Source organism: Corvus moneduloides, chromosome 6, assembly GCF_009650955.1.
Source record: "Corvus moneduloides isolate bCorMon1 chromosome 6, bCorMon1.pri, whole genome shotgun sequence".
In the NCBI taxonomy this organism is placed as follows: domain Eukaryota; kingdom Metazoa; phylum Chordata; class Aves; order Passeriformes; family Corvidae; genus Corvus; species Corvus moneduloides.
Window position 1 is genome coordinate 4,307,465 of NC_045481.1, and position 11,847 is coordinate 4,319,311.

General features: G+C 49.6%; 1 protein-coding gene across 1 annotated transcript; it reads right to left on the bottom strand.

Annotated features, from left to right (window-relative positions):
- Positions 1-994: 994 nt before the first annotated feature.
- Positions 995-10,376, bottom strand: CCDC198 (coiled-coil domain containing 198). The gene is made up of 6 exons (XM_032112600.1): positions 10,058-10,376; positions 6,813-6,889; positions 3,990-4,076; positions 2,855-2,953; positions 2,294-2,459; positions 995-1,588 (listed from the first exon to the last, which is right to left on the bottom strand). The coding sequence occupies exons 1-6, from the start codon at positions 10,275-10,277 to the stop codon at positions 1,344-1,346; spliced, it is 894 nt and encodes a 297-aa protein (XP_031968491.1). The 5' UTR covers positions 10,278-10,376; the 3' UTR covers positions 995-1,343.
- Between the last annotated feature and the right edge of the window lie 1,471 nt (positions 10,377-11,847).

The window sequence follows — 11,847 nt, forward strand, 5'->3', positions numbered from 1 at the left end:
GATTTCCAGCTCAAAGTGGCTGTGATGATAATATTTGTTACACCTGGAGTCCCTGCCCTGCAGCAAGGAGCTGATCTGAAGATGTTTTGGCCCCTGGTAGTTCTAGAAAGACCAAGTGGGAAGGGAGGGAGACAAGCAGGAGGCACAAGGACGAGTTAATGCCATTTGTCAGCTCTGCAGCTTCAAACAGAAATAAAACTGATGCTGGTGATCAGACCTGTCTGTTCCCCAGGCCAGGCCTGGTGGTGAAATCTCTCCCTCCTTTGTGTTTCACCAGTTCCCTACTTATCCAGTTTGCCACATTAAATAACCATGTGATATTTAACTGAAATCTCCTTTTATACAAATGCTTTGAATCCACAAACTTGGTGGCCTTTATGGACCTACGGGGACAACCAGATAGGAGACAGGAGAATTGGGTGAAGTTCCCTCTCAGATAATAAGTTATTTCATAAGGAAAAAGAGAGAATTTAATAAAAAATAGAGTTTATGTGAGATGGAAACTGCAAGAATCTCTTTGATTGATCAGACACCTTCATACAATCATCTTTTTCAATATACTTGGAAATGTCAGATTGCAACAGAGCAGCTTGTTCAAATTCCTGGTGAGTGCTGCAGCCTTGACCAGCATCCCTGGGAGAGTGTCTGCAGGAAAAGATGGAAATCCCTCCATTTCCATCATTCACTCCCCAGCACTGAAACTTGAACAGGGAAAAAAGTGAACCAAAGCCAGATTTTTTAGATTGCATATAAAACTGGAGGTTAGTACTGAAGAAAGTACATGTATTTTTGTGTCCAGGACAGGGGAGGAGAGGAAATTTTTTTAAAATAGCCACAAAAGTAAAAAAGGAATTTTAGAAATGCCAAAATAAATATTTTAAAGGCTTTCTAAATAAATCATTTTACCTTGCATTTTGAACTGGGGTTTGTGGTTTAGAAAAGGTTAACCCCAAGTTAAACAGGAAGATTGAGTAACTCAAAGGCAAGTGAAATGTTTCATTTCAGTTGAAATTTAATATTTGGGGTTAACCCAGAACTTTTCCCAGCTTTCGCTTGTGGTTTTTTTGCCAGCCCCCTTCTCTTCTTTCAACCCCCATTTCCCTGTTGCTCCACCCAAGGCATTTTTCCCCAGATATTTTGATTCAGCCACACAACCCAGAGGGTCACTATCCACCCCACATCAGCGAGCTCCTCGTTTCCAGCTGTCCTTTCCACTGGCTCAGGCTGGCAGGAATTCCACGTACAGCCAGCACTGTGTCTCCAGCCTCAGCCCATCCACCTGGGAGGATTCCAGCCCCACTGGAGCTGGGGCTCGTTTCTTTGGCACAGCCCAAGCCATGCCACTAGAAATCCCTGTCAAAGAAGTCATCAAAGAGGGAAACTCTCTCTGTCTTGGTTCTCACAAGCGTGGGTTTGCAGGGAATCTTCTCTTCCCTCTCCCACTCGTCTGACCCTGTGCTGGAGGAGTCCCAGAACAGATCCCTTGCCCGTGGCTCCATGCAGAACCACAGGTCAACCTTCCCACTCCTGTCTGGAGAGAGTTCAGCCCTGTCAGGCTGCCTGGAGAGTCCTCCACCCCACGTGTTTCCTAGGGGAGAGAAAAAAGTGAAATATCATGGTTTTGCAGAGCTGCTCAGTCACCTGGAATTCAGCTGGAAATGGCTACAGACAAAGAAAATCCTGAGAGCTCCCTGCAAGACTAGGTCCCATGTCTGGGGCAGGGTGGGGTACAACACACTCAGGATTATATCTGGTGAAGTTACAGAGTCTGGCAACTGGCTTTATTCCCAAGGGGAAGAGAGCTGAGGTGAAGAACCACGAGGGAATAGGAAGCCAAGCTTGTTCCCCTTCCTCCTGGTGAAAGTTCACCTTCAGGCAAGTTTTTCACGGATTTGAGCACTTCTGGCCTCGGTGATACATTCCCAGCCTGTGCCAAAGGTTGTCATGTGCAGGCAAAGCAGGACAGGGCTCATGCCTTGGACAGGTCAGGATGAAGTGGTGGCTGAGATCCACTTCGCTTCCCCCTTCTGTAGGGACAGTGGGAAAAAACCCTAAACTTAAAAAGTGATCAGCCTCAGTGAGCGTCACACTTACCCCAGAGAGCTCTCTGAAGCGTTCCAATGCTTTGTCCTACAAACACAACTCCCAGCCTTCTCCCCCCCAGCCTTCTGAACCTGCATCTTATCACTGCAGGAGATGGAGCAGTGGAAGCATCTTCCATAGGGAAACTTCTCTGGTGACATTTAGGAGGGCTGGTGAGTTTTACATCGCCCTGGAAAATTATTCCACTTACCAGGGTGGTCTTCATGAAAATGCTGATTGTGCTCAGCAGGGATGGGGTCTCGGCTTCTGGCACTGTCGCCTCTCTCGGGAGTGCCAAGGACATCCTTGGGGCTGAATTGCTTGGTTTTTTGCTTATTGATTTTCGCCTCCCTGTGGAGATTCCGCTTCAGCTCCACCTGGGTTTGAAAATGAGTTGTCAACACAAGCAGCAGAGGAGCAAACACATTTTAATGGCTCGACGTGGCCCAGCATTAGGGGGGTTGGCCCTGGAAATAATTGCACAGTCAAGTAGTTTAACCCAAGCAAATGGAATTTGCCAGACTGGGTACATGACAGAACATGACTGGGACAGGGAGTTTTGGTTTCTCCATGAGTCATGGCCAAATGAGGGCAAAGCGTTGGAAAAATCACAGGGAATTGCTGATCACAGGGGCCCTGGGGATGCTCCCCACCAGCCCTCTGCCTTAGACACAGGGAAAGCTTCCTTTCACCTTCCCAGCAAGAGGTCTGAGGCCCCCTGGTCCATAGGAGAGACACCCCCATCCCCTCCCCAAATCCATCCTGACGTTACCTCTCGTCGCTTGCGGGTCAAGTCCAGCATCTGAAGCTTGTGCAAGTGCTGCCTCCTGCCAGGGAGGGGGTTCAGGCTTTGCCCTCTCTTCTCCAGCACCTATGGGGTATTTAAAGATGCAAATAAATACACCTGCACTTTGTGAAAGAGAAAGGAAGAGCCACCAGCTCACAAACCCCTCGGGCACTCCTGGATAAAGGGAGTGAGCATCTCCCTGCATAGCCAGCTTGCAGGAATTCATCACAGATTTCCACTGTGCTTGCAGTTTATCCCGCAGCTCTGAGGCATGAGGGAAAAAAACTTCATTAAAACAATGTGTTTGTGCTTCTGCCCCCCGAGGTGTTACCACGTGGAGTTGGTTCTCCAAGTTAATCAATCTCATGATCCAAAGGGAAGAACCGCTTTTGCATGTTTGCGGCTGCAGGGGGTGTTTATGGCACACAGAGTTTGCAGCCTTGAAATCACACTTACGGAATTGTTAAGATGGGAAAAGGTGTCTAAGATCATTGAGTCCAAACGTTCCCACAGCACTGCCAAGGCCACTGCTAATCCATGTCCCCAAGTGCCACAACCTCACATCATTTAAATCCCTCCAGGGGTGGTGACTCCACCACTGCCCTGGTCAGCCTGTTCTAATGCCTGACGGTGCTTTCAGTGAAGGAATTTTCCCTAAAACCCAATCTAAACCTCCCCTGGCACAATTTGGAGCCACTTCCTCTCGTCCTGTCCCTTGTTCCCTGGAAGCAGACCCCAACCCCCACCTGGCTCCAAATTCCTTTCAGGAAGAGCAAGAATGTCTCTCCCTTCTCCCACCAACTGCAAGTGATGGGTGCTCAAGTGAGTCATTTAAAAACGTGTCTCTCATATTTTCAGCCTCTAAAATATTTAATATCCTGGATCAGCAGGTCCATCTCATCCGGGGAATTGTCATGCTGGCAATTCAGAAGCTTTTCCCTTATTTTCATCCTCTCACCCACACCCCAGTGTTTCAGCTCAGTGTCCTGGGCTCAGCCAGAGACAGGAGCACAGCCAGTGGTTAAATACCAGCTTCTGCCCTTCAGGGTGCCCAAAGTGTGAGGGAAAGGAGCCTGCAGCCAGGAATGCCTTGTGGAAGGGCACAAATTCATGCACTTACCTTTGATTTTGGGCTTGCAGCCACTTCTTGCTGACTCCAGGGCTTTGCAGGAGGGATTGCTTGTGGAGGGATGGCAGGTTCAAGCCTCTGCAAGTCCAATATTTACAATAGTTAGCATTGCTCCTTTCTACACAATCATAAAACTGGATACAAAACTACCTGGACATTTTTCCACCTCCTATTCTGGCCCAGCAGCTTGGGATACAGGAAGGAGTTTGGCATCTCAGGGAGATGAGCATCATTTGGTCTTTCAGGAATGGGCAAAACTGGGGGAATCTTTTGCATTACAGCAAAAGCAGCCAGGCCCCAGTTTGACAGCAGTTTCATCCCTGCAGGTATTTCTCTTTGAGCCTCAACAGCACCCAAGTCTCCATCCAAGACCAGAGTGAAGCCAAGCTGCAGCTCAGATTGCTTCATGGCAGAGCTGGAGCATGCAGAGGTGTCATCATTTAATTTAAAGTATCCTATCAGGTCATCAAAGGGCAGATCCCACTTAGAGGAGACCTAGAGCACCGTTCCCTCTGTCCAGCCTGTCTTTGCATTGGCCTAAATAAAACTCTTTCTGCAGAACTGTGCATGGTACAAAGTCCTTTTCTGGTGGCTGGTGGAACTTGGCAGACACTCGCTCTGCAGGCTGCTCTGAGCATGGATTTTTATCTTAAGGAGCAAAGATGCCTCCTTAAATCATAACAAGCTGGGAGGTGTTGCAGGGTCTTTTCATGGCTTGGCATTCATAGAATCACCAAGGTTAGAAAAGACCCCTCAGATCACCAAGGCCAACCAATCACCCAGCACCAGCACTGCCAGGTCCAGCACTAAACCATGGCCCTTAAGTGCCACATCTACACAGCTTTTGAACTTTTCCAGGGGTGATGGTTCCTCCTAGAGTTCCCTGCTAGGATGGGAGCTCAGTACAGCTTCCATAAAAATTGAACAGGACATCATCCAGGACTTTGTCTCTAAGACCTGACTTGTACTTTGTTTGGGACACCATGAACTCCTTGATTATGAACAAGGGTCCAATAAATGGGGACACATCTCCGTCTGCACTGAACTGCTGCTGGATCCTGAGCTGTCATTTTGAATCGGTGCAAAAATGCAGGAGGGAAAATCAGCGTCATGTAAAGGGAAAATTCCCCACTAGTCCCCAAAGCCAAGTTCACGTCTCTTAGCATCAAAAAACCTCCACAAAGCTAAATATGAAACTGAAAATTTGCACTAGATGGCAGCATGTGACACCACAAGCTGTGGTCCGGGCTGGCATCACTCCAGGAAGACACCAGTGCAGGGTGGATGGAGGCAAAAAGCCTCCCACATCCCTCAGCTCATCCCCTTGCCCTGCTGGGGAAACCAAGCTTCAGGCTTTTGGGTGAAGTTCTGTTCCAGGCTGGAAAGTTCACTGTTCCCTTTAGTTCTTGTGAGCCTCACAGGTTTTTGTCTGGAAACACTCACTGACCAAGATCCTCTAAAAGTCCTTGAGAAGACCACGTCATCCTGCTCTGCTGCCTTTGAAAGTATTCCCACAGGAAAAGGCTTTTGCTGGAGCTATGTCCACTCCCTGAGAGCACCAGCAACAGAACAGGGTAGGATTAACAGAGTCTTTGTCCTGAAATGAGTATTAACCGTGTCTCCGTAATACACAAGTAGAGCCGTGATGGAAATAAAATCAATAACTAAAAAGTTCCGTGCTGGGCAGAGGTTTCTAAAGGAAACTGTGATGCCATATGACAGTTTTCAGCGTGTAGGTGGGCCCAGATCAGATGCTCCTGTTGCATCATCCCACCAAACCCAGGGACACATGATTCCATAGCTGGCAGCCTCCTCTGCTCTCTGAAGCCACCAGTGACACCCAGAGCCACAGCCCTGAGTGGAGGGGGCTTAAGTGACCTCGTTTGGTGGTTCTTCTGTTCTTTATGATAATAGAAAGATTGTAATCACAGCAAGGAAGTCTCAAGCAAAGCATCCTTGCTCCAGTGGGTTTGCTGTTCACAGAATCATGGAACCCTGAAATGGTTTGGGTTGGGAGGGACCTTAAGGACCAATCCCCCTGTCATGAGCAGGGACACCTTTCACCAAACCAGGTTGCTCCAAGCAGATTCAGGCTGGATATTAGGAAGAAATGCCCGTGACTGAACACTGGATTTGAGCTGTGGCCTCACCAGTGCCAAGAACAGGGGGAGAAAAAAGGATTTAAAGACATTTCTGAGCTTTAGTTATGCAGGGGTAGCCCTTGTGTGGAGGAAAATCTTGACTGTTAGGTCAGGTATAGTCATGGGGTTTGATTCTTGGATAGGAATGGATCAGGGAAGTGCAGGACAGGGAAACTGAGGGGAGTTTGGGCAGGTACAGAGCATGAACAGCAATTCCTGAAACCCAGAATGCTTGCTCTGTCTTTCACTATCCCCTATTGCACAGCATGTCTGTCTGCTCTATCATCTCTGCTCCTAAGCTGGTGCCTGACCCTTGTGGGATGTTGGGCCTGAAGAGCCGAAGCCAGGCCCACACGGTGCAAGTTGGATCCTTTCTGCCCTCTTGGCCACACTGGCCCCATGGGAGCCAGGATTTGGCTGCAGGTACCCAGACACCCCAAAGGACAGTGGGACATCACAGCAAAGGTGGCCCTATGTCCCACACACGTCCTTGTTGGATGTCTTCAGAGCACATAAAGCTGGTGATCACCCAAAAGTAGGACTTCCCCCTTGTGTTGCTGTAGGATATTTGCTTCCCCCACCGTGGTGCTGTGACACGTGCCCCTGTCCCCAAAACCCCACTTGGAGGAGTCAAGCAGAGCAGCTCCCAGGGAGCTCCTCACACTCTCCTTACTTGAGGCCTTCGAGGCGGGTGCTGTTTGATGATGCTGGTTCCATCCTTCCCCGGCACGGTGTTCAAAGAGAGGGGCCCTTCAAGGTTAAAGAAATGGATGAAGTTACTTTTGGGTGACCATCAGCTGCTTAGGTGCACTCAGCAATAGATTTGTGCCCTGGATTTCGGCTGGCACGTCCCACTGAAGTCCCTGTCTGTGTATTCCAGAAACACATGGAATATTCTGTGGGCTGCAGAGGTAAAGTGGGCGTAACTGTGTCTGTGATTTCTAACAAACACCCATCACGTACCCCTCCAACTTCCCTCTACAGCCACTCACATTCCTAATCATGACCACCACCATCCTCGTGTCTCCTGTGGCCTCTCCCAGCCCCTGGGACTCGGGTGGCCAAGGGACTTTTCTCCTCCCATGCCCTGTGACCATCAGCTGGCCAAGAAATCCCTGATCTCTGCTGCCTTCCCACTGCCTGCCCTGTTAAAGTCAGGCACAGGCAGCAGTTTGGGTTTTTTCCTGCTGCTCAACCCCTGAGACTTGATTATTGTTATTTTTTGGTGGGACTGAGCAGTACCTCTGCTGATTTACTGACTCTGGCAGAGCTGAGCTGTTGCAGCAGGAGTGGGAGGGCTGTGCTCAGGCGAGTGGTGCACTCTCAGACCCTGGAAATCAGCCCAAGACAACGTGTCACCCATTAGTGACCCCGTTAGGTATTAAAGCAGAGCTTTCTCTGAGGCCTGGATGGGATCTGGGCTCAGGTCTGTTCTGTGCTGGTGCTCTCAAGTGGACACCACTGCCCCTTTTGTTCTTTTCTTGCACAAATAAATACCTGCATGAGCAGAAGTATTTCTTTCAAACAACAGTTTACCTGTTTATCTCACCTATTCACCCCAAAAAACTGTCCTGGTGTGATCAAATGACATTTTATACATGGAGTTAAGTGAGGTGGGGCTGAGCAGCTCCTGCTCCCACGTGGTGGGAGCCCTGAGATGGTCACAGGGGAGGAGAGTTGGGGATAAAGTGCAGGAAGAACATAACAGTTGATGCCAAATTTAATTATCATATCTAACAAGAAAAGTAATTCTTTTGAAGGTCAGCTTATGGGGGACTTCCTTGAACCTCATGGAGGATCACCAGGCTGGGCTCCTGGAGAAGAGAGAGAAGATAATCACAGAACCTAGAAAGGTTTGGGTTGGAAGGGACCTTAAAGATCATTTTTTCCCAACCCCTGACAGGGGCAGGAACACCTTCCACTATCCCAGGTTGCTCCAAGCCCTGTCCAACCTGGCCTGGGACACTGCCAGGGATGGGGCAGCCACAGCTTCTCTGGGCACCCTGTGCCAGGGCCTCAGCACCCTCACAGGGAAGAATTTCTTCCTCCCATGAGGATGTTGGGATATGGAGATGGTGACTCCATCAGGTAAATGTTTGCTGGGCTCTGCAGAGCCCTGGCAATGTTTAACCACTGAACAAAGCTGTGGCTGCTCCACACATGCAGGAATGGGAGCCTGAAGGGAAAATTTTCAGGAAAGAGGCTCCTCTGGAGACAAATCTCATCTGCAAGGAACACGTGGGGAAATAGCTTGTCAGAGCAAAAGGGGGTTCTGGAGTATTGCCTCTATCTGCAGGGCAAGTGAGTGCATAGGGAATTTCTGGGGGAAAGGGAAAGGTAAAGAGGTGGTTCCTGGACCTGGGAACAGGGACACGACACAGGGAAGTGGCTGTGAGAAGCTTGTCCTGGAGAAGGGTACGGCTTTGAGGAAGTTATTTCTCCATTATGAGGTCTGATGGTTTGTGTTGTGCATGTTTGGGGTTGTTTTTAATTTTTCCCTCCCATCCTATCTGTGCATGTGGCTTGTAGGAGATTTGCCCTTACCCTCTGCAGATACAGAACTGGGGGCTGAGGGTTCACTGTGCCCAAATCTGCTCCCCCCAGAGCAGGGAGCAGCACCAAGCCCCAGCTCAAGGCATCCTTGTGACTCCTGTTTTTCACCCTTGCACTTCAGCAGCAGCAGATCCTCCCCTCTGGGGGAATCTGGATTTTAAATAAGCCAAGCTGAACCCTCATAAACCAAATAAAACCTATTCTCTTGGAGGCTTTGCTTATTTAGACAGCAGCTTGAGCTAATACATGGATCAAGTCCTCCTGAGCATACTCTTCTTGTTTCTGAAAATGGAAAGCAATGGAAGATTACATTTACTAAATTTTTTAGAAAACACACATTTTTAACAAGCATTTGTTAAATGCCCAGTGATAATTTTCCAGAACAGGAACATTTGGTTGTTCTTGTTCTCACTGAGTACTTAAACCCTGCTCTTCTCCAGCAAGACCTGATCTGTATTCTCCCCAAAACCTCAGTTCCATGAATGTCACTGCTATCATGCCAGAGATTTATTTGCTTTCACTGCTTCCTGATGTCCCCTGATGAAAGATCCTGGAGAAAATACCCAGCCTCTGGTGAAGCAGCAGTGCTTAACAATGCTTGGCGTGGGTCAGAAATTGATTTTTGGGGAATGGAAAAGCAGGGAGGAGGATGCTGGGGCTGCAGATCCTCCTCCCTCTGCCTCGCCCTTCCTCCCACCCCGTTGGTTTTCATGGATGTTTCTCCCTCCACTCCCCTAACACTGCTGTGGGAAGCATTTGTCACCATCCAGCTCGTTGTGGAGAGGTGCACATCCACTTCCAGATGGATGCAAACCTCCGTCCTCACCTCTGGGAAGGATTTGGGTATGGATGGAGCTTAAAGGCGGAGGGGAGAGGCTGCTTGTAGGGAAACACACACAGCCGGGTCTGTCTGCCTTCTTCTGCTCCTGGCTTGGGAAATTTGTCATTGACTCCAGTTTTACCTGCCCAGAATCTAATTCTGATTAGGGCAGTGATAACGAAGTGCCTGGCAGGAGCAGCTGAGTGGGACAGGGGTGTGATGGCAGTCACAGGGTGGCTGGACAAGGGCTTGTCTGGACACAGGCAGGTGCCAGGGCGATGCTGGGGAGTTGGGCAGTTTCCAGGGGGTGACTGATGGGAGAGCAAGGAGCTGGGATCTGGGCTTGGGTGAGCAAGACGCTTTCCAAAACAGTGGAGCAGGGAAAATAAGTTTTCCCATAGCTAAAACATCCTGGAAATGGCAAAAATGGCAAAAAGCTGAGGATGCAGAACAGCACACCCCCACACCCACCCCACACCACAGCCAGCAAACGCACAGCCCCAGTGACCCCCCTGGCCCGTGACATCCCAGCAGTGACCCCTCACCTGCAGAGGCTCTCCCGTACCAGGTCTCCCGGAGAGGTGGAAGCTCCAGGTGGAAGATGGGCTTTCCCCACGGTGCCCCACTCGGGGGGATGTGTGGGCTGGGCTGTCCTGGCACGCTGGGGAGCCGGTGCAGGGCAGCCAGAGCGGGCACATCCCCCTGGCCAGGCACCGGGGCCACCTTGGTCACCTTGGGGTGCCCCTTGGAGGAGCTCAGGCCCATCCTGCAGAGCCAGGGCTCTGAGAGGAGAAGGAAATCCCCTCATGCACCATCCTCCCTGAACGTGGAGAGGGATCTTTGTGAGCGACTCAGAGCCCAGGCAGCTCCCTGCCAGCTCCCACGGATGTCCTTCCCACCTTGGTTAAACATTGACCCATCCCCAGGCATTCCCCCGCTGGGACGAGAGGGGGCTGCTGCTGACAGAGAAGGGGAAAGCAGCTTGGGAGCCAGTACCAAACCCCAAAGAAGATTTGCTTTTACCTACAAGTGATTTTCAACCAGGACCACCACCTCAGCTGGGTGTGAGGTATTTCTTCAAGCAGCTCTTTTGCTAAATCTTCAGGTTTTGGAAGGAAATTCAATCCTTGGAGCACCAGAAGGGTTAAAATGTCTCCCATCCTGCATGGGAGAAACAGCCTGGGAATAAGGCCTGGCCCAGGAGCATCCTCCACCTTTGCTCCTGCTGGCTGGGGGCACTGCTGGAAAAAATGCAGCTTTAGGACAATGCTAACTGGGAATAATGGTCAAAGTGAGTGATATTTGATAGTTCATAAAATCATAGGATCATAGAAGGGTTTGGGTTGGAAAGGCCCTTAAAGATCTTTTAGTTCCACCCCCTGCCATGGGCAAGGACACCTTCCACTAGACCAGGTTGCTCCCAGAAGAAAATATTCATCACTGGAGCAACCCAACCAGCTCATGTTTTCAGCCATAAAGCACCAACATCTCTCGTGACTTTGCTTTTCCCAGGTCACCCAGGACATGAGCGAGCACAGCAGCGTGGACTGTATATTTTCCTTTCAAATGGAAATGTAAAATCAACACCCTGCTTCCCTCCCGAGTTTCTCAATGCTTACTGTCTATTTTTCCTTTTTATTTTAATTACGCTTCCCCTGCTGAGAACAGGTCATTCCTGTTAGGCAGCTTGGGAAAATCATGAATTAAATGCAATGATGGATGTGTGGGAGCAGTGGAAACCCACGTTCAAAGTGGATGTTAAAGCCAGTGCTCACGGTGCTGCATTTGGTGTTTTACCCAGGTGCTGCCAAAATCCTGACAGGGTCCCCCTGCTCCCCACACTCCCCAATCCCCTCTCTTGTCCACATTTCCTTCCCACAGGGCTTTACTCTGTAAAGCAAAGAGGACCAAGAGCAGCAGGTGAGGGTTTGGGGTGGGGGAGAGGCTGCAGGAGGATGCCCTTCCTGCAGACCACTGGGGCAAGCTGAGATCCTGGTCAGGGATGCTCATCCTTCTCTTTAACTGGGGGTTATTTAATGCAATAATGTTATTTTATTTTACCTATATTTAAAGTTCAGTGAAATTCCTGAGTCCTGTGCTGTAGAAACATGGGGCTGGAGCAGCTTTGGTCCCATACAGTGCCCTTAGGGACAGCTCACAGTCCTTCCCAGCAGAGCTGGAAGAATTTAATCCACTTCTCCCATCTAATTTACTGCTTTAAACTCTGTAAGTGATGATGATCCCGCCAGAACTGGACTTCTCAGCAAATTTCTTGCAGTCAAAATGAAATCATTGACTCCTAAGCGCTCTGATGCCCTTTCTTTAAGGAAGATAC

What these genes read in the sequence shown, in the direction of transcription:
- CCDC198 (XM_032112600.1), bottom strand. Translation starts at nt 10,277, where the DNA reads ATGGGCCTGAGCTCCTCCAAGGGGCACCCCAAGGTGACCAAGGTGGCC. An exon ending in TGACCCGCAAGCGACGAGAG is followed by an intron (nt 2,460 to 2,854) that starts GTAACGTCAGGA and finishes TTTCAAACCCAG; the next exon opens with GTGGAGCTGAAGCGGAATCT. An exon ending in TTTTCATGAAGACCACCCTG is followed by an intron (nt 1,589 to 2,293) that starts GTAAGTGGAATA and finishes TCTCTCCCCTAG; the next exon opens with GAAACACGTGGGGTGGAGGA.